Raw genomic sequence first — 22,386 nt, forward strand, 5'->3', positions numbered from 1 at the left:
ATTCTGACATGGAAATGCATCTGCATACACCAGTAGGAGTCAGCAGAGATGCACTCTTACACGAAGTCTGAGTTCAGTCTTAGACAGCTGCATTTTAAGTTGCACCAAATTTTAATGGGGAATTGGGAGTTAACTGCCAAGGCCCAGTTCAAGCTGCCACGTTTCCCCTACAAGAGCATTAGCTCCTACTCGAATTGCTCACATGCGTGCAACCCTTGCTAGTGTCGGGTTTGTCTGACATCCTCTGCCTTTGCAGGGGAAACCCGAGGTCCTTGAACTCAGGGGCTTGGCCGATAGGGAAGAAGAATGTTGGACGCTGATATTGTGTTTGAAATTTTGTAATTTGCATGTGGAGCGTCAGCACTTTGGGATTTTCAAACGAGTCTCCTCATAGTTCAGTGAGTTCACCTGCAGATTAGCAGGTCCCACAACACCTTCCCTTTATAATCCCCTATGGCCAGGCCCAGTCAGTACATACAGCCCATGTTCCTTGCGCTGCTTTGTTAAGATGAGTTAGAAAGCAGATGAAGGAGATTAACCAGGGCTGACTAAATATATCCCCTGCAGGACACAATCAAATCCCAGCTCCAGAGTGGGCTCTCCTTATGCAGTACGAGAGATAATTATAGATCACAGGCTTCCACAAAGACTCCTGAAGGAAGGATTTGAAATGCAGTGCAATGGTTGAATGTGAATGAGTCTCACTACACACTCTCCTACCAGGGACTCCTTTCTAGTTCAATAATGGCATAGAACTCAATCCTGGAGCACGCTCAGTTCTACTATTCCAGCTTCCATTAGGTTTGACACGATCACTCCAACTCGCAGCCAATGAACATTGCTCCCAAAAGAGCTACTCGTACAAACCCATTCCCCAAAGTAACACCACTTCCTCCCCCACAGGCCTCTGCACCCCTCACTTATGGAAATGAATAGAGCCCTTTGCGATAGGGGGGATTTACCAATCCTGCACAGATACACAGAAGCAAGCCTGACATTTCCAGGGGGCAGCAAGGCAGGCACTGGGAGGAGAACGGCCTCACCACTGCCAAGGCTTCCCCAAGTTACTCCCTTCCACGTAGCATTGACACGGGAGCTCCCAGCCTTGGAATGGTGCAGCTCAGAATAAGGAGTGTCTACGGGACGCGGCTCCTATTTACTGCACAGAGCTGCTCTGTGCTATTCCAGCCTCACCCGTGTCCATTTCAGCAAGTAGAATGAGTTTAGCAGCTTTCACACACTTCGGAGGCCTTTCTCTGCAGCCACATTAGGACAGCAGCAGCCACCAGCTAAGAAGTAAAAGGCTGATCCTCACAGTCCATCACAACTGCATCAAAACAATGTAAATCTCGGGCTGTTAAGTGAGCTGTAGCTCACGAAAGCTCATGCTCAAATAAATTGGTTAGTCTCTAAGGTGCCACAAGTACTCCTTTTCTTTTTGCGAATACAGACTAACACGGCTGTTCCTCTGAAACCTGTCCTAATACTACGCACCAACACCAGATAAAGAAAAAGATCTTCAACTGTCTGGCAAGGAATCACTTATCGACAGTCGTGGTTGTGAAATGTGTACTTTGTTTTCCCTATACGGTCCCTATTTCTCTATTGTTTATCTGTCTGGTTCTTTGGTTGTTTGTCTGTTGCATAGCTAATTTTGCACGATTGGGTAAAGAATTGTTTCACAGGATTTTAGGATTGGTCAAAGAATTACATTGTAGTTCTTGAGTCCTGCTTAGCTATGCCTTAACCAATCATTTTAAACCTCAAGTTTCACTATATAAACTGGGGTCCAGAAGGAAGCTCTTTGGAACCTAACTCCAGGACACGGCCCAAGATCAGAGCTGCCAGACCCCAACACCCTGCTAACCATATCATACAGAAGCTGGAGGAGCCCTGGACAACCTGATCCTGACTGGCCACCAGGAAAAGTTGGTCTGCCTTGTTGGGAGTTGTGAGCACTGTACGCTTAGTGTGTGTATTCTATTTTGGTAACTGTTAATAAATAGAGGTTAAGAATATTACTGGGTAAAGCTCTTTCACTGGCAAAAGGCCCTGCAAACCTGTAGAAGATTAGGTCCTGAGCCCTAGGAACTGGGTAAAGGCGTGTGGCTTTTGCTCGGAGCCCTAGGAACTGAGAAAGGGTGGGGGTGCCAAAATTAACAGGCTTACGCCTTGAGCGCATGGAAGGGTAAAGGTGGAGTGCCCTTGTGGGAAAAACACTCCCATTAGCCCTTCAGAGCCAACAGCTACAGGAGGGTGAACTGGACTCTACTATGGATGGTGCATCATTAGAGGAGCTACCAGAGTTCCAACTGAAGGACCAAATTCTATCCTTGGTTACACCTGTGTGGCCCTGATGAAGGCAACTACGCTGCACAGGTGTCACTTTAGGCAGGATTTGGCCGGCAGAACCTTAACTACGGATCACAGTGTCTGAGAAAGAAAGGAAAGAAAGAAAAGAATCCTGCTGGATTCCAGGGGAACCTGCGGGGCTGCCAGTTAGAAAAGCCACCTTTTACTCTGTTTGCTGTGTTGGTGGAACTGTGTCGGTCACAGGATATTAGAGAGACAAGGTGGGGAGACCAACAGCTGTTGGCGAGAGAGAAAAGCTATTGAGCTTATACAGAGCTCTTCTTCAGGTCTGGGAAAGGCACTCAGAGCGTCACGGCTAAATACAAGGTGGAACAGATTGTTAAGCATAAAGAGTTAACACATGTTGCAAGAGACCATTCCAGGTGAAGTGAACAGTTAACTCCTCTGCAGTCTAGGACAAAGGGGGGGGGGGGGTTAGTGAATTACAGATTGTTGTAATGAGACATAAATCCAGTGCCTTTATTGAGTCCATGATGTTTAGTGTCTAGCAAAGTTCAGAATTTAAGCTCCCAGGCTAGTCTGCTGAAGGTGTTGTGCAGGTCTCTCTTGAGGGAGGGCGAAGAAGTCAAACATGGAGTGATCATTTTGTGAAGAGCGGACACCAAGAGGATTGATGCCGAAGTATTGGAAGCACAGTCAGCACTGAGGGCCCCCACCCCTCCCACCCCCATGTCATTCTGCTTCCCAGGGCAGAGCTGCATCTTCACAGGGTTTGTTAGCATGGCGACAGACTCCATTTTAGAAGGGATTGGATTTGTAATAATCTAAGGAACCAAGGTGCAGGCGATTCAGACTCTCCTACTGTGGGGGAGGTGCTTCAATGCTGGGGCAGCTGGAATTGCAACCAGGAAAAACTACTGTGAATGAAAAGCAAACAGGCAGCAGAACGAGGGACTTGAGAGCACATTGCACAAAGGAACCAGGGTAACAGCCACACCTTTCCCATCAGACCTTCAGAGGACTCTTCCTAATGCTCCCCAGCTGATAAGCAGGCTCAGGACCCATTGCCCTTTCCCACGGCAGACAGGCTTAGTGCTCAGATATTATGGTGATGGGTGGCAGCCTAAAACCCTCTAATTCTTGGTTAGAGACCAGCATGGCAGTTTGAAGGGAAACTCCGTAGTTGCTTCAACTCACACTTTGTCGATGATCTTGAGGAAGACACAGCAGTCCTGGAGCTGTGACAGAGCACTCAGGGGACTGTCGACCTTCAGGCTGTTCACCTGGAGACAGGACAGGACAGTCAAAAACTAGGAACCCACTAGCAAGCACATATCACCCAGCTCTGCCAGTGACTGACTGGGTGACCTTGGCCTTGAAAGCTTAGATCCTATTGCAGGAGCTGGTCCAGTTCAAGCCCTGAATCTACCCCCCAACCACCATCGTGGACTGTATGCCCAGTACGACTCCTGCACCCTATGACAAGATAGTCACACAGCCAAAGACAAGACATTAGCATGGGCCTCATGCATAATGCATTTCCCCAGAGATGCTCAGAGGCAGCATAAAGTTCGCCAAGGACATTCTACCTCATTTACAACTAGACTGACCGGATAGGGTAGCGTCAATAAAAAAACTCCAGTGCAAGTCCCTTCTGGCCTCCAGCTGTGCTTTAGCCACTAGACTCATGGCCCCTGCACTGGTTTCAGGGCAAGTTTCCAAGGCGGGACTGACTGGGCACAGCGTTCCCCGTTACAGTTACTTCTCACTTAACGCTGTCCTGGTTAACGTTGTTTCGTTGCCAGGTTGCTGATCAGTGAGGGAACATGCTCGTTTAAAGTTGTGCAGTGCTCCCTTCTAACGTCGTTGTTTGGCAGCCGCCTGCTTCGTCCACTGCTTGCAGAAAGAGCACCCTGTTGGAGCGAGCTGGTGGGGGTTTAGAACCAGGGTGAGTCGGCAGCCCCCCCATCAGCTCTCCTAAGTTCCCTTGCAGCAGCTGCCCAGCAGGCCACCAATTGCCGGCAGTTCAGCTGTCCCTCCCCGCACTGCCCTGTGCTGCTCCTGCCCTCTGCCTTGGAACTGCTCCCGGGATCCTCCTGCTTGCTGTGCAGGGAGAGGTGGGGGGGAGAAAGAAGGGTGCTAATGTCAGGATGTCCCCCTGCCCCCCGCTCCTTTACCCCATCTCCACAAAGCGGTGGGAACGGACACAATAGGGCTCAGGACAGAGGGAGCTTGCTGGCAGCAGCTGCTGTCTCAACTTGCTTATCTACTTAAAAAGGTAGTGCACTCAGAGTGGGGTCAGCGTACTTAAAGGGGCAATGCGCATCTCTCTCTCACACACACACACACACACACACACACACGGTGTGTGTGTCTGTCTCTCTCTGCCATGCTGTCTCCCCTCCCTCCATTCCTGCTGCGTTGTAGAGCGTGAGGCTACATTAACATTAACCCTTGAGGGCTCAGCCAAGGGCTAGTTTGTCATTTAGCAGCAAGGCATTCCCTGGGAAATATCCCACCCTCTGACTTCACTACCTCAACCAAGCTTCACCATCATTGCTGTGTACAATATTAAATTGTTTCTGGCAAAAAAAATTTCCTTGGAACCTAAACCCCTCTATTTACATTAATTCTTACGGGGAAATTGGATTCGTTTAACATCGTTTTGCTTAAAGTAGCATTTTTCAGGAACAGAATTACAATGTTAAACGAGTAGTTACTGTACTCATCAACAGGAATTGTGAGCAAATGTCCCCTCACCTACCGCCCGGTAAAATCTGTAGAACTCAGAGCCTTACACAGAGCAGGTCAGAAGGTTACAACACAAACCAGTGCTCATCCAACTGCATTCACTCTAATGGTTGATCCCTGCTCAGTGCTGCAGAAGAAGTTCCCCATTCCACGGCTCCCTACCCACATCCCCAGGGATAAGCGCATGCTCAGAGAAGCAGGAGCAATTAAGAAGGCCTTGCACCAACTGGAGAAGAGCCTATCCACTCATATGACATGGCAGGCAGGCAAAACTAAGGCATAGACACTTTACCCAGGCCAGGAGAGCACTGGCCCTCATAGCATGAAGAGACATCTTTGTGACGCTGCCAGGTTACCCTCCAAACCTACAAGGGCCAAGAAAAAAAAAAGCAGTTAAAGCCTGAATGGAACATGCAGATTCATGTACACCCAGCACCGGACATTGATTCGGATAAGGGAGGAACTAATGAAAGGTGACTCTGCTTCTACGGCCCCTTTCCTCCGAGTATCTCTGCACAGTTTACAGAAGTGGTAAGACAGCATCCCAATTCACTGGCAGGAAGGCAGAGATTAAGTGGTTCTGCTGTGATACAGCCAAATACACCCCAGGTCTCCTGGCTTCCAGACCCCTGCCAGATATTTATTTAGCACGTTTCAAGCTTCCTTAGGGGATTCACTTTATCCTGCTTACAAGTGCAGCCACCTCTGGGGTACAACAGATGCATTTCTGCCACACACAACAATGTTACAACTGTTTAGGAGGAGTACCAAAGAATGCCATATCCACCTGAATGCACAGTGAAGTAGTAGTCTGAGGACCTAAGTCCCTGAGTTGAAACAGCTCAGATACCAATTAAAAATGCCTTGGACCTATGTTGTCTGAGAGAGGCCTGACGTTTACGTCTCAGCTGAAAGCCACTCAAAGTTCTACAGCGTGTTTATTTCACCTCCCCAAGCTGTTCTCTCTGTGGCGTAATCAATTTTATTACAGTAGTGTCTAGATACCGACCAATATCAGAGTCCCATTGTGCTTAGGGCTGGATAAAGACAGTAGTAGACAGTAGCTTCGGTCTAAATAGACAAGAGACAACGTAGGGGAAGCAAAATCTGCAGAATAGCTGATTCTAAAGAAAACCACTGCCAGGCGGTCTGCTGAATCCCATCTTGGCTCCCAGGAGAGCCCATTAATCTTTGCTGGGCATGCTAAGTTACGCAGAGAGCGGGGGTTCTAGGTTAAATGTGTCTCACCACTGTTGACGTAGGGAGCAGGTGGTGAATGCCATGGTGATGGGAAGACCAGAGAGATTTACTCTAAGCTCTATCAGCCCTGTTGTAAGCACAAATTGGCGTTACAGTAGGCCTGGATTTAATTCTCCATATCCATTTACAGAATCAGGTTCCAAACTAGCCACCAGTTGAGATTTAGCAACCATTTGCAGGATCTCCTCCTTCCCCACAACATTTGGTGCCACCTCCTTTAGCTCTTGGACGGCTTGTGGGGTAGCACCAGAATTCCAAACAAGAAACTAGCCTACTCGGGGCTGTGGGATCTTCTGCTAAGATACAAGCACTAGGGTGAGGGCAGGAATTATAACAGTCCAAAGGCCCACAAGCAGGGCTGCCCTGGATCCCCCCAGGCACTTCCCGTTGTATGGCCCAAGACTAGTGGAGAAGCGTCATTACCACGTCCTGGACAAGTAGAGACACTGGAGTATTTCAGAACCCAAAGGCGCGTGCTGTCCCCACTCAGAACGCTGACTTGCCATTGTAGCTCAGCTTCCTGCAGGCTCAGTAAGGCAGAGACCAAGTATTTTTTTGGACTAGCCCTGTTCCCCAGCACCACCCTTGGCCCCCTAGTCACTGCAGTGCCTTCTATTTCAAGTCCTAAGCTTTGTCTGACCTCCCATTTCACTGCCAGTCTAAGGAGCAGGTCCGTTGACAGCAGTACAGGACTGAACAGAGTACTGGGGTCAAGGATTCCCAATGTCTAACCCAGCTCTGAGACCAGCTCTTCCTCTGGCCTTGAAAACACTCTGCCTTCATCTCCCCATCTGGGCAGTGGGGCTAGAGCCTGCCTGATTTCCAGGGGGATCACAAGGAATAGCTGATGTTTGTGAAGTGTGATGGAAAGTCATTCTGCCAGTGAGTGCTAACTGGTGCAGGATGTCCTCATTCAGACCCCAAAGACAGCTACAGCAAGACTGTGTTCTAGATCGCCTTTCAGCCAAGGGGCTTGGTCGTTAGAGAGCTACGTCTCAGGCTGGTTCCTCCCCACCCACCCAGAAAGTTTAAAGCCAAGGCTCCACCATCAGGAGAAGGGAAGGGAGTCAGTTCCCCATCAGATCTGTCCCTTGAGCCAATGGCATAAGGACCTAAAACAACCTGTTCTGTAGCAGACTGCCAGGTTTCTTTCACTGCTAGAGGCAGCTGCTGTCTCCCATCCTTCACCTTGAAGGGAACCTCTTAGCTCCACACCCAGTTGCTGAGACAGAGCCCACTGCGGGAAACTATGGGGCAGGGAAGGGGGGCTTCTAACAGCATCCAGCATAGATGCACGACACTGGTCAGCAGCAGCTACTTCTGGCTCTTCCTACCCACCCCTTCCCCACTAAACTGCTAGTTGTCTGTTTCTCTTCACCTCCCCGCCCAGGTCTGCTAGATCACAGCAGAGGGAGAATTTCTCTTCACTCCACCAGGTTCTCAGCATAGGAGCTGGCAACCTGGCAGCAGCAGCTGATTCTGCTTGGGTGATGGCCCTCATGTCATTGCTAAGCACCAACGCTGCTCTGTCTGGAAGAGAGCAGGATCCCAGGAAAACCCAGGGGAGATCTAAAAATTAACTGCTAAGCTGAAACAAAGCAAAGTGTGGCTCAACTCTGAGGCCTCTGAATGTTAGCCAAGCTTCAGGAGAGGCGGGAGCAATTTGACACTTCACAGCAGCCTGCTAAGGTAGGCAAAGGGCATGTCGGGATTATTTCCCCCTTCGCTGAAAGGCAACCACCAACGGGGCAAAACACAGCAGTTGTTTAACAGCACAGGGCAAAACGCCACACAATCCAGAGGTCAGGAAATGCAGCAGAACACTGTAGCCAATTGGAACTGCAGAGGGATTGTAGGTTGGCGGAATGTAATTAACCAAACCAGACTAACTAGGACACTCTCACAGAAAGTCATGGGACTTGTAGTGACCGCAAGTGGTCAGGACCTCACTTTGAAATCTCATCTGAAAAGAGAGATTCCCTCCTCCCCAAGGTTGCACGGAAACATCGGAGGAACAACGACCGAGGAAGGAATGGATTGTAGAGTTGTAGTGAGCATGATCACAGGTTTCAGTGTCCTCGGCAAAACCTCTCCCTGGTGAAACTCCATGGACTCCAAGGCCTTGTCTACACTAGCATTCTCACTCGGTCATGGGTGGAGTCAAACTGGAAGGAAGTATCAGCAATAACCTCTTGCTGTTCACAGAGCTAGGTACATTCCTGCCAGTGATGATCCTGGCCAATGGTCCTTCCTCAGCTAGGAGAGCAAGGTTAATGAATTACTTTGAAATCAGCACCGTTGGCAAACTCTAGCTTTAGCAAGTGCTGGCCAGAGATCAAGAGCTCCCGGGACCCAGGCTCCTCCCCTTTCCTCTGAAATCCCAGGAAAGCCACACCCAAGAGACATGCCCATGGAAATGCACCCGGCGGAGGGTGCTTTGCTGTGGCATGAGCTGAAAGCTAAGTCCTGCACATATCTGACTTTCTTTAGCCACGTCAAAGCCTCCCACCCCTAAAAAGCTTCCAAAGCAGCACTTTATAACACACCCTTTAAGGTTCTTCAGGTTCTCTTCCTTGCCTGGGTTTCTTTGGAAGAATCAGACTCCTTTGGGGAGAGAAAAAAAACCCTCATAAAATTCGTCAGATTCCCCCATTTTGCCAGAGACCTGGAAAGAGGTGTTCTGGAGAGAGCTGGGGAGGCTTGTTCTCTGGAGAGATGAAAGGGCTCCTGTACTGGGCCCGTCTCACATTTCAAACACCATGATAAGAAACTCCTCCCCTTGCTCTGCTCCATGGTCTCCTGTTAACTCTTTCAGGGGAATCACAGCAGCACCAATACTGTCCTGGGAGGGAGGGGAGATACCCTATCCCTACAGCCATTGCAGCAGAGACACTGCACTCATGGCAGAGACCATGAAGTGAGCACTAAGAGCCAGTCACTTGTAGAGCTGCCAGATCCATTTCCTTCTGATGGCTGGAGCTAACACAAACCACCTGCTAGAGCGGATGAAATCGAACTCCCAGACTTTGGATTCCAAGTAGCAGAGCTCTCTCTAGCCAAGGGAAGCTGCAGTAAGCACCAGCAGAGGAGACCCCCTGTCCCCAGTGCCACAGCCCATTCCTAGCACATTGGATTAGACTGCCTCTTTACCCCAGTCTCAAGTGGTTACATGGCAGCTCATCTGCAGCGCGGCGACCTTTGCTTCCTGTGGGGTTGCCACCCTGGTACAGCACAGCAGAGAATGAATGCAGATAAGACAGGCGTAATACTAGGCACTACAGTAGAGAGCTGAAGGAGACCGGATGGCTAAGGAGGTCACCGCTCAGATTTGGGGAGGGGGAAGAAGTGGTTATAACCAGTGCTCTGAGGAAGTTCAGACAAAGTTCAGACACCTACTAGCCAGAGGACTAAACCTTCTAGCCAAAAGTAGGTAAGGAAGAAGGGGCTAGAGGGGCAGTCCACTTCCAAATCCAGCTGCCAGGAAAGGGCAGGGTGCTGTGCTTTTTACCTGCATGCTGTCCCTACTGGCTGCTTAGGGACACTCATATCAGCCTCTGGCTAATAGGTGCCTCAACAGGAAGGTCCATAGGCCCCTTCTTGCTGTTGGAAAAGCAAAGCTGGATCTCTGCTCCACACTCCAGAGCTCTGTGGCTTCTTTATGGGGTGCAAGCCAGGTCTTCACTAATTCTCTCCTTCAGACTTGTTTTGTCACCTTCCTCACCAGGATAACTCCACTTCCCAAGTTAGCTGCAGCGCCTCAGAACTCTCCCAAGCAGGAGCACAAAGTGACCTGATTCTTGTCCATGGCATTGTTGCCAACAGGTTCTAAACACCAGCAGTGAAACTGACCAGTCTGGTTCATTTAAATTCAGCTGCTGTTTGCCAGAGCCTGGGGCAGCAGCAGTGATAACGGAGCGGTCTATCTACAGGCTCTGAAAGAGAGTATGGCATCAGTTCACACCCCCTTTCCCTTGGGAAAGCTTTCCTTGCAGCCACAAGGACTTGGAACTTATGCTTTAAAAGATAAAAGCTAATTGATGCTGCAGAAGGTCATGGGTTAGACCCTCAGTCACCAGGGAAGATTTCCTTCTTGCTGCTGGTTGAATGACTGCTTGGAGTTTTCAGGGTCTGCTTAGACCATGCCATTTCGCACTACCATCATCCGGTGAAGAGAGCAGAGAATGTCTGTGCAAACCATGGCTTTTTGCTGGAAACACACCACCTATCACCACCTAACTTCCAGCACACAAGGAATGCTAACAGGATACAGAACCTATTGCTTCCAGGTTACAGGTTCACTCCTTCCAACCTAGCTCAAGTTGGCAGATCCAAATGTTTACCTTCTGATAGCTGCTGTGACTTGCATGAAGGGAGATGCTTTTTGATTCTCTTTGCGCTCAAGTGGCAGAGATTCAAGCGCGGAAGGTCCAGTTGGTGCTCCCAACTTCACAGGGGTCATGGTTTATCTAGAGAGTATGCAAGAGTCCAGATACTCTGGTGATGAGCATTTTTAGTGCACCTGAGTTCAACAGTCTTGGTCTAATTCCTAGCAGGCAGCTTTTCACATCACAGAAACTACCATCACAATTGGCACTGTTTGTTAGCAATTTCAACAGATTGCCAGAAGATTGAATACCCCAGGGAAACTATTGCTAGAGGTAGCTTCTCCGAATCAGGACTGAGGTGCAGTGGGAGCAGGGCAGAGACTTGCCAGTGAAAGCTGCTGGAGACTGTAAGAAATTCAGGGTTTTTTTTTAAAAAGCTGCTATATTTCTAACTTGAATGTGTTAAGTTGTGCCCCCTCAGTAAACTGCTCTATTTCCCACCTACAGCTCCTGTTGACTTCAATGGGATGCTCAGCACCTGTGAAAGTCTGGCCCCTCTTATCTGGGTACTTAACTTTTGGAACACAAGATTGAATATTTTAGCTTAAGTAACTGATCTTTGCAACACCTCTGAGGCTCTAGCCCCATTATCCAGATGGAAAAAGCGTGAAGCGCAGTGAGAAACATCCTATTACTACTTAGTCCTTCCTCCTCCTGTCCACTTGTTCGTCTCATCTTGCCTTTTAGACTATAAGCTCTTTAGGACATGAACTCGTTTATGGCGTAGCATGCCTAGCATAATAGGGCCTGAACCCGGGTGAGCCCTTCAATGCAAATAATAAAATAGGAAGTTAAGTGAACTGCCCAAGAACAAAGGAAGTCAGTGTCCAAGATGGGATTATAACTCCAGCATTCTTCGCTCTCAGCCTGGTGCTCAGACCACTTTTGTCACAGCTAGCCTGTGGTCCTGCTGATGCCTGACAAAAGGTTCTTCGCCTGGCAGAGTGGCTCACGCCTTATGGAGAGCAGGGACCATATATCCCCTTGGAGGAGGAGACATGTCAGCCATCGATCTTCCATGCTTTAGGCAGACATACTTGCTGCTGTCTTCCCCTACGCTCCCTCACTTCAGGGATGGGGAAGAAAGGTCAGCAGCTCAAAGTATCAAAGGGGGAAGAAAAATGTAATTTCTGCTGCAAGGCCGCATTCACCATGGTGGAATCTGTGTTAGCGATACCTGAATAGAAGCTTTCAAAAGCAATGTAACAAAAGCCTTCGTCTTGCTCCCTGTGCTTTACAACTGCAGGTACCACTGGCAGGCACCCAAAGCCCCACACCACTGCGGAAGCAGCATCGTCACCTGGACTGAACACAAGGGGAATAAAATCCAGCCTTGACAGAACAGGCTGCACTGAAGGCTCAATACATGTCAGTTTAGGGGACTTACAGCAGGAATGGACAGAGACATGACCGTTTGTTTTTATCATAAGGGACTGTGCTCTGCTGCTTGACCCGAGTGGCTAACCCAGCTAAAATACCACGTTAGGCAAGGATGTTCCTTTCGACTTAGCAATTCTGAAAACAATCCACTCCCACTCCTCTAGTCCCCACGCACAGCTGCTTGCTTATATTCTCCCTCTTCCCTCCCCTGCCCCCCCGATTCCCTATTCCTCAGAGCTCCGGCCTGGATTTAGAGGAAAGAGGAGGAACAGTGGGCGTGATCCTTTTGCAGAAAGCACGCAGCAATTTGTCTGAATTTGAGCGCTTGCCATTTGGGTCATTAACCAACACCAGCGTCTTTCACATACATCTCTCCCACTCCCCCCGCGCCCCCCATCAGGTTTGCCTCTATTCCCAGCTCCCACTGGCCTGATGAAAGGGGCAACCCCCCCAGTGCTGAGCACAGTCAGTACAAAGACACTTATTTTGGAAAAAACCCACCCTCTCCACGGGAAGCCAAAACTCCCGGATGTTGGCAAATCAAACTTAGCCTGTCGCTTCAGAGTTTATTCGCACCCGCACCTTTCAGGGCAAGCAGGAGATCTTGATCCTGCTGATTTTAAAGAATCCCGATAATCCAGCCCGATTTTGGAGCTAGGAGACGGTGATTTATTATTATTATTATTTTTTTTTTTTAAAAAAAAACCACCCCCCTCCATGCCGCCCCCCTCCATCCATGTTTAAACAAACAAGGAAGATAGAGAAAGTCTTCGCTGAGGCCTTACCAGACTTCTAAAGCCACAATCTGTGTAAGGTTTTTAATCCGCCATTAGCATTTAAAACCTTGGAAGAGACCAAAAAAAGGAGAGTAACCACACACAAAAGAAAAGTTGTTGGTTTTCTTCTCAGGCTGGCAGGAGATGGTTCCCCCGTTTCCTGGCCCACAGCCACAGAGACGTCACAGCAAGGAGTCTGCTTTCTTTAAAGGCACAGGGCACAAAAAGACGCAGGGCAGGAGCAGCCTCAGTAGGTGGCAAGCTGCCACCAAATTCAGAAATGGAGAGTCATGCTAAATGGACACATTGTAGGAAACCGATCCGCCCCATTAAACCTTTTCCTACATATAGACGCTTGATGCAAGCGGTTTATACCTTGGCATTCCACCAGAGAAGGAATGATCAGACTTGGCACTTATGCAGCGCCACACAGACATTAAAGGGAAATCCTTAGGCAGCCTTGTTCGTTTCATAGCTTCATGTGAAGCTAGACAAATTCAGACGGGAAGTAAGGAGTTAATTACGCTCACAGTTAAAAATTTATCATTGGAACAATTTACCAAGGGAATTATTTGGGGGACTTTGCTATAAAGCCCTGGTCTACACAGGAGGGCAGACTAGATTATCACAATGGTCCCTTCTGGCCCTCGAACCCATGGACAGTAATTTTCAATTTAGCCATTTAAGAGCAATTCCACTCCCACCCCGCCCCTCTTCAGCTCCAAAAGGTCTTGGAACTCGAGTGGGGCTAGCAATGGGGCACTATTCAAAATAGGCAGCCAGCTCACAGAGACGATTACTCTGGCTCTGTGCCACTGTAACACAACTACGATCACAAAAGGGGGCTGGGGACCCAAGCACCAAATTAAAATCATTTTCAGTTGTTGTTTGAGAGCCTGGATATTCTGCAATTCAGACTTTAAGCCAGAGATCCAGCTAACCTGGCTTTTCAGATGGTTTGGCCAGGGAAAAGCCTTAAGCGCACACGGGTTTTATGCAATTGTGGACTGGCACAATTCCACCAGAAATCTGTTGAGCTGGAACTGTGCTTAAGTGAGTTTTAGAGCTCCATGTTTAATTCTCCACGACACAGGGACTCAGAAAGGACCTAGCTGATACCAGATTTAAAAAAACAAAACAGGATGAACATCCCAGTTATTGCTGCTTTAAGAAGTTAATGTGAAAAAAAAAATCTGTAAATTCATGAAGGGTGAAAAGTGCCCTTCAACCTGGGCAGGTCAGTGTTTAACCCTTTCCCTGCTGCTGACTGAAGTACGCAGACACATATTTGAACGGATCCTCCCTGTTGGGGTTGGGTACACCCCAGCCTTCCCTTGGAAATATGGCTGCTGAAACCTACGCACATTCCTGCAGTGGCCAGAAGGTTTCCAGCTGCCAGCCCACTCTGGCAAAGACTGGGGAATCTGAGGGGAAGGGTTAGAGTTTTTCCCCCTACTGCTATTCAAAGGGCCATCCCAAATGCCTACCAACAGGATATGCAACAGAAGCCAACCCAGCAGAGCTGTCAGCCCCAGGACATGCCCAGTCAGTAAAGCAGGAGGAGATGCCCAAAGCTATACCACAGCTGCTGCTAAGTTCACAATGGCCACCGCATTAGCCTGCACAGTTGCTGCACACCCAGAAGCTAGATTACAGCCTTGCATGCACATTGGAGGATACAATAAGCCTCGTAGACCTTGTCAATCTATACAGTTTCCTTTCTAAATTCAGCCGAGTATAGCTAGACTTGCCTCTGAGCTTAACAGCTGCTGATACACTTTAGGGGGACAGAAGGGCCAACATGGCTGGTTGAATAGACACAAAGCTGTCCATAGAAGTTTGTGTTTTCGGGTGGACCTGCAGTCAGAGCACAAGACTAGGTACATGAGACCTTGCTTCTGGTTCCTGGTTCTGCAGATGACTCACTGTATGACAGTGGGAAAGTCAGACAATATGACAGTGGGAAAGTCACAGCCTTGGCCCTCAGTTTCTCCCAGCTCGAGAAGCGAGGACACTTCTACCTATTTTGCAGATGGTTTGAGGTTTACTTCATCAGCATCTGTAAAGTATTCAAGACAGTCAGAAAGCAGCATGTACAAGCTGCAGAGTGTTCTTACTATCTATGGGCAAGGACAATGCTTTACAGTCCTCTGAGGATCTCAAAGTGCTTTGCAGACATCACCTAATTAAGCCTTACAGATAAAACTGAAGCAAGAATCTTCCCATTTTTCAGATGGGGAAATGAAGGCACAGTTTAGTTACTTGCCCATGGTCACACCGGTAGAGCCATTATTATTTCTATTAGCCCCTAAGAACCATAGACATAGGCCAGAACCCCACTGGACTAGGCATTGTACAAACACAAAAAAAAAGACGGTTTCTGCCCTAGAGCCCGGAATAGAACTCAGACGTCCAAATCCTGCTCCCGTTACAACAATGCCTCTGCTACATAGAGAGCTTTCCATTTCCACCCTCTGTTTCTAGTCCCATTCACCCTTGAGAAGTAAAAGAATCAAATGTCTGAAAGCATTTTGCCTACTCTTAGTACAAGTAACACCCAAGATCACTATAATTAGGCTTGGAAGTATTCGATTTTTATTGGTAAATGCTGGTAAAGGTCCATTTCACCATACACACAACTGACTAAAAAGTATCTGTATATTTCTGTTATAGATAAGTAAGAAAAATGCTGCTTGATAACTTCTTAGTGTCAAAATCCAGTGATTTAGGGTTCTGAGTTAGATTAACGAATAAACAGGTACCATTTTGCTTTGATTTAAGGATATTTACTTTGTATATTTTGACATGTGATATTGACAATGTGTGTTTTAGCGGTTTATAAATCTTTAACTTTTTGAATCCCAACATCTATAGCCATTAAATAATTGCCTGGATCCCCACCCCCTAATTTCCCACAACTGTGAAAATATAAATAAAAAATGCTTTAAAAAAAATCAACATTATCTATCAAAATTACAAAACAATTGAATTCTGCTAAGCCTAACTAGAATTGAAAGACTGGAGACAGTCTTTTTCCCATTTATTTTGTGCAAATTATAGCACTAGATTTGAAGTTGACATTGTCCCCGTAACTAACTTGAGTTTTCACAACAGTTGGGCCTTGTCTAGACTGAAACTTTAGAGGTGTGACCTTCGAACACATTCTGGCACTTCTGAAAAATCTGACGAAGATTGGGCAGTGTATACTTTAACACATGCTAACTTTGGCTTCAGCTTGACCATCTTAGTGTGTGATAGAAGCAGCGTGCCTATCTTCACTTGACTTTTCAAGTGGATTAGTTAGATCAGAGTCACTTCAGATGGGGGAAAATTACTAAACATTTCACTGGGGCAATGAGAATAAATCACTGCTGTAAGCCCCATCTTACTCCAGTGCAGCACATCTGCATTGTGGCTTTACATCAGTGTAGCTGACCCAGTGCAAAAAAGATACCCAGTACAGACATGGCCTTTCAGAGTGTCGTCACTGTGATGGGTAACAAATGTAGCAAGTTTTAAATGACAGTTTACCAATGTCTAGGTATTTTAGTGACACCCCACACACCATAGTATGCAAGTACCTCAAGCTTTGCTGAATTTATCCTCCACACCCTACCTTGCAGTGGAACTAAGGAACAGAGATATAAAGTGACTTGGAAAAGGTCACACAGGTAGTCAGTGGCTAAGCCTGGACTTGAACCCATGTCTCTTGTCCAATGCTTTTATTCATAGGCCATCATATTCAGCACCCATGTTCCAAGGGACTCGGACTCTGTTAGGTAAACACTTACACATGTGTATAAGTCCAATGTCCTGATCCTCAAAGTCAGGAGACTCTAGAATTAATCATAGAATCATAGAACAGGAAGGGATGTCGAGAGGTCATCTAGTCCAGTCCCCTGCACTCACGGCAGGACTAAGTATTATCTAGACCATCCCTGACAGGTGTTTGCCTAACTTGCTCTTAAAAACCGCTATGACTCCCAGATCCCTATCTGCAGTGCTTCTTCCTAGGCAGTCATTTCCCATTCTGCATGTGTGCAACTGATTGTTCCTTCCTAAGGGGAGTACTTTGCATTTGTCCTTATTGAATTTCATCCTATTTACTTCAGACCATTTCTCCAGTTTGTCCAGATCGTTTTGAATTTTAATCCTATCCTCCAAAGCACTTGCAACCCCTCCCAGCTTGCTATTACCTGCAAACTTTATTAGCATACTCTCTATGCAATTATCTAAATCATCGATGAAGATATTGAACAGAATGGGACCCAGAACTGATCCCTGCGGGACCCACTCATTATGCCCTTCCAGCTTGACTGAACCATTGATAATTTCTCTCTAGGAACGGTTTTCCAATCAGTTATGCACCCACCTCACAGTAGCTCCATCTAGGTTGTATTTCCTTAGTTTGTTTATGAGAAGATCATGAGAGACAGTATCAAAAGCCTTACTAAAGTCAAGATATACCACATCTACCACTTCCCCCCATCTACAAGGCTTGTTACCCTGTCAAAGAAAGCTATCAGGTTGGTTTGACACAATTTGTTCTTGACTGACTCTTGCTGATACGCTGACTGTTACTTATCACCCCCCATCCTCTTTAAAAGGTCAGATCACATCTGATACAAAATTTAGGCTCTACAGGAATAAGGTTTTACACAGATCAAGACTATAGTTTCCATGATTGCTCCTTTTAATTCCAATGGTAAGTTTAACCAACAATTTAGTTTTCCCCTAAAGTGTTTACAACATATTGAGGCACTGAGGCAGCATATAAGAATCTGAAAATGAAGGGGAACAGAATAAAAGCAAATTGATTAGTTGATTTTTTTTTTTTTTTTGTCCAAGCTGAGAACAATGCAAAAAGCAAACTTACACAATATTGAAGAGTAAATCAGATTTCTGTCATGGAAAGATCAGTGGGGTTTTTTTTAGTGGTAGATGAGGTTGGGTTTTTTTGTTTTGTTTTTTTTCAACCTCTGAATTTGTTTTTCATTTGACAATGTCTCTTTAAATCTGTTTCCTAAATCTGATTGGGAGATTTTCTTACGCCTCACCAAAAGCGAGCGTTACTAAAAATAGCCACCGCAGCAGCTCCGCTCTCACAAGCCTCCCACAACAGGGTAAGATGCAAAATAGAGTAAGGATACAAGAATGCCAGTCTTAGCATGTCTGTAGCACTTCACGATTTAAAAATGCCAGGCATTAAAATCGGCTTGGAACAGAATTTAAAACAGGCAAAAAATTTTAGCAGTCATGAAATCCCAGGTCAGCCCCTTTATTAATACTATTTATAATGCACAGCACCTGACCCTATCCTGGCCCAAGGAGCAAATCTCTAAGTATCCATCTCTCATCTGCTTACAGAAGAATGAGGCTTCCACATTTTAGCACCATGTCACAATCAGCCCACTGGGCTGACCACTTTTGGACTGTTCGTTTGACCTCCTTTGTAGGGGCAGATCTGCATCTGATGGGGACAAACAAGGTGTTTTCTACTAGAATCTGACAGTTTCACTCGCTGAGGTTCTAGAGATCCCAGGAGCACGTTCTGGCTTGCAAGCCAGAACCATGGTGGCACTGATAGCAAAAATCAAGTGGGGCCATTATTGTTCAAGTCTGCCACCCTTCTCTGTGGGAAGACCGTGGGACAGCTGTTGGCTTTTCAAAACAAAGTCTACTTCTCAACGCTAGCAGTCTCTGCAAACACCAACCTGTCTTCAACTTTCTCTGTTTGCAAAGGCTGAGGCATGGCAACTTTGGCTATCTCTGGGGTCAAGGAACTCTTGAGTGTGTTCCACAAGGCTCAGTTTTGTCTCTCATCCCCCACCCCAAAAGCATGTGAGGCCACTGAGAACACAGCAAGCAGTAATCGGGCCAGTCTCCCTCAGACTCATGGATCAGACCACCTATGCTTTCATCAGCAACCGTGGTATTAGTCACCAAATTTCAGCCCTGCCAGGAAAAATTCAATCCAGACAAGATGAGACATGATAGTAGTGGGTCTAAGGAGGAGAAACTGAAGGGCATGTCTCATCTTTTGAGGGGTTCATAATCTAAAGCACGAGGCCAGTCCCACTGTTCTCCACCACAGATAGAGACATCGCACAGAGGCGTCAGGAGGATTAAATACGTAACGTCTGTAGAACTGACAAGGCCGACAAGCACTGAGTATTACATCTCCCGTCAAAAATCTCTTAGAGAAGAGAACTTCCAATCATCCCAAAGGCCTGTTAAATCAACATTTAGGCTTTGAAGTGCAAGCACTGGTCAACTCTCCAAAGCAGATCATAGTACTTCACCAGAAACGCACAGCTGGATTTTCCTCATTATCCTCCTCAAAATTCTCCTTTTCCGCAGTGCCGACAAAACCCTTGACAACGGTCAAGCTGCTGGTGTGCTGAGACTACAGTCGATCCTGCTGACCAATATCATCCCCATTCTGTCTGTATCCACCTGCCCTGTATCCATCTGTTGCCTCTTGTCTTATCCTGAGATTGGAAGCTCTTTGGGCAGGGACTGTCTTTTTGTTACGTGCTTGTACAGCACCTAGAACAATGGGGTCCTGGTCTGTAACTAGGACTCTGAGGTGCGATAGTAATACAAATAATAAATGTTTGCCCGTTATCTCCGAGGTCCTGTCAACACTGATTCCTACGGTAAAACACACAGCACGGTAATCCCTCCAAATGGTTTGGTCTTGCACAGTGCACAGGGCTGAACCATTATTTAACCTTGTTCTGATCTGGATATTTATATGGCTCTAGTTATGGTTCAGGAACCGAGTTAGATCCCACCTACCTTACAATCATGTCATAACTAGGTCATTTTTCCCAACGGAGTAGCAATTATTTTGTAGATGGCCTCTGTCTACATTTGGACATAAATGGGGTTAGCAAAACCTTAAGAGCTGACACAGGCAGACGGTATAAGTGCCCTGTCCCCAGATTTGGAATATGGTTTGGGATAATGGTTTAATAGCTAGCCTCTGTGCATGCTGACTTGGAGAACAGTGATATCACCTTGCTAGCAAGAGCAGTGCTTAACTGCTTCTGCTGCTTTTCTCTACAAAATCCCCTAAAGCCCCTGTGACATATTGCAACCTAATGCAGCATCTTGGAGGGACTATTGTATTACATTTATGAATGACTTATGTAGGATTGTGTTACCACAGTTCTTCCAAGAACCAACAGTGGGGGGTGATTAAGGCGAGTCACAGAGACTAAACCACTCTTGTGAGGTGTGACACAGAAGCCAAATGATGTCAACTGGCAAAAGGTTTGCTGTTCTCTACAAGCAATTCCTGTCTCAGGCCTGACAAATTCACTAACCCTAATACACTGCTTGCATGGTATTTATCCACAAAGGTAGTTTGTGAGGTCTCTACTGAAAGCTTATAACTTATCAATATCCATAATCATTATGATGTGTATGTGTGTATGGGTAATATGTAGGGAATAATGTAACTATATTGAAAATTATGCCCTTCTAACCTTGGAGTAGAAGTTAGTCACCAGGGAATCATGTGTCTTGGTGATGACCCATTCAAGGGGAGGGAGTTGCCACCCCTACCTGGCTAGGTGATTCTGTAATGCATTGTTCAATTGCCTACCATTGCCTCATCCCAGAACAGTCAATGGAAAACCATCAAATACAACCACAATCAATCAAAACCACTTGATGGTAAAAAGGAACATTATAACTTGTCTACACTTGAAATGCTACAGGAGCACCACTACAGCTGTGCCCCTGTTGGGGCTTCAGTGTAGACTCTACATAGACAAAAGGGAGGGGTTTTCCAGTCAGCTTTAGGTAACCCAACTCCCAGAGAGGCAGTAGGTAGGTCAATAGAAGAAGTCTTCCATCAACTTAGTGCTGTCTATGCTATGAGTTAGGTTGGCTTAACTATACTGCTCAGGGGGGTTTTCTGAATCCCTTGGAGATGTAGTTAAGCCAATTTAATTTTTTGGCACAGATCAGGCCTCCGTATATGGCAAGCAAAGGAAGACCCTCTGCTTCCATGCCCCCCTCGGTACGTTTTTTCATGAAAAAGAGTGGACGCTGGCTCACCCCCAGGCCAGCCAGTTCTGCAACAGACTGAACTTTGTGCGGGTGGGGGAGGAGGAAAGGAACCTACTTAGACAGGAAAGGGAAATATTAATAAGCGTAGGCCCTAGTTCACATCTTATTGTTTTGTATTGTAAACCATTTGTTTCCATCACTCGTTTCTAGTGGAATTTCTCTTAAATAAACCTTCTTTTGTTTCATTACAAAAGCTGTATGTTATACAGTAGTGGTGGTTTAAGGTAAAACTGATAAACTGCAGTACATCGCTCCTTTGGGAGCAAAGAATCCAGGATTTCTGTGAAGAGCCAGTGTCAGGGGCTGGGTATCAAAAGAGAACACTCCAAGGGCACTCGAGGACTGGAGCACACCTATTGTTAATCTGCAAGGTGAAGACAGGGCTGGCACAGCTTGGAGGCGTGCCTGAGTGACTGACAGGCTAGTGATGTTAAGGAACTAATACCCTGTCACCTGGGTGGATAACAAAATGATGATTTAAAAAATGGATTATTTTATTTTGTTCAAATCATAGCAAGTCTTTCAATTTCAAAAAGACATCTGTTTAAAATGAAAGCGGAATCTAACGCAACATAGGTCAAGGCCTAAACTTATAATAATCTCTTAAAACATTTAAATAAAAATGCTGAATCCATCCTCTATCAAAACTTGAGTTTCCTATACAAAGGATCAGGGAAACACATTTGACTTTTGAGGCCAAGCTTTATAAACATGGCACAGTAGATCATGTTGTGTGTTAAGAACTTGATCTTCTGGGGGACCCAGGGGCTGGGCTAGTGAGTGCAGCTCACTGGCTGAGTCCTCACAGGGGTTGGGACCTGGCCTTCGAGCCCAGGAGACACCATCATGGTTCTCACAGGGATCATTCGCTGAGCTGAAATAATCAGTTTAATTCACTGATAACAGTTAATCCCTCTGTTTAATAAATCATTTAGTTGTAAAAGTGAAACACGGTTTGATGAGAAGTTTATGTATCCAAAACATTTAAAGTGGTTTGGTTGAATAAAAATAAATGGTATATGCTTTTCTGTGTGTTTAAATTCCAGTTACCATCCTACTGCAGCTTGACACAAATCAGGAGCAAAAAGTGAATTTTCTAGTATATAAGCAATATATCATTCACCATTTTCTAGCATATTAAAAGTCCACAATTAATAAGAATCTGAAAATATTAAGCTATATAATTGCTTATATATATATAGCTATAGCTATAGCATATCCTTCTAGGTAGCAAAAAAGATGTACCAAATCTGGTATGAAGGCTCTATTTAGCTGTAAATCCAAGTGAAAATACACCTTTCTTTAAAAAATAACAAGCATAAATGGAAACACTGATTACAACTGATGATTTAAATCAAGGCTTTTCACTTGGTGATTTACATCAATCCACAGTGCTAGTCAGCATAGACAAGACTCTTGCTCAGGGGAGGCAAGGGGTA

At 46.3% G+C, this 22,386-nt stretch overlaps 1 protein-coding gene across 6 annotated transcripts in view; it reads right to left on the reverse strand.

Annotated features, from left to right (window-relative positions):
- NUMA1 (nuclear mitotic apparatus protein 1) overlaps positions 1-22,386 on the reverse strand; it is a 62,478-nt gene that overhangs the window by 31,663 nt on the left and 8,429 nt on the right. For 5 of the 6 annotated variants that reach the window (XM_048838319.2, XM_048838338.2, XM_048838312.2 and 2 more), the window contains exons 1-3: positions 12,875-13,045; positions 5,357-5,429; positions 3,511-3,596 (exon numbers count right to left, since the gene is read on the reverse strand). In XM_048838319.2, the coding sequence (XP_048694276.2) occupies positions 3,511-3,596; positions 5,357-5,398 (128 nt within the window). In that variant the 5' untranslated portion in view covers positions 5,399-5,429; positions 12,875-13,045. Of the gene's footprint in view, positions 1-3,510; positions 3,597-5,356; positions 5,430-12,874; positions 13,046-22,386 lie in introns of those variants that run through there. The other variant, XM_048838301.2, reaches the window with a different exon arrangement.

The sequence above is a fragment of the Caretta caretta genome, chromosome 1 (assembly GCF_965140235.1).
Source record: "Caretta caretta isolate rCarCar2 chromosome 1, rCarCar1.hap1, whole genome shotgun sequence".
Lineage (NCBI taxonomy): Eukaryota > Metazoa > Chordata > Testudines > Cheloniidae > Caretta > Caretta caretta.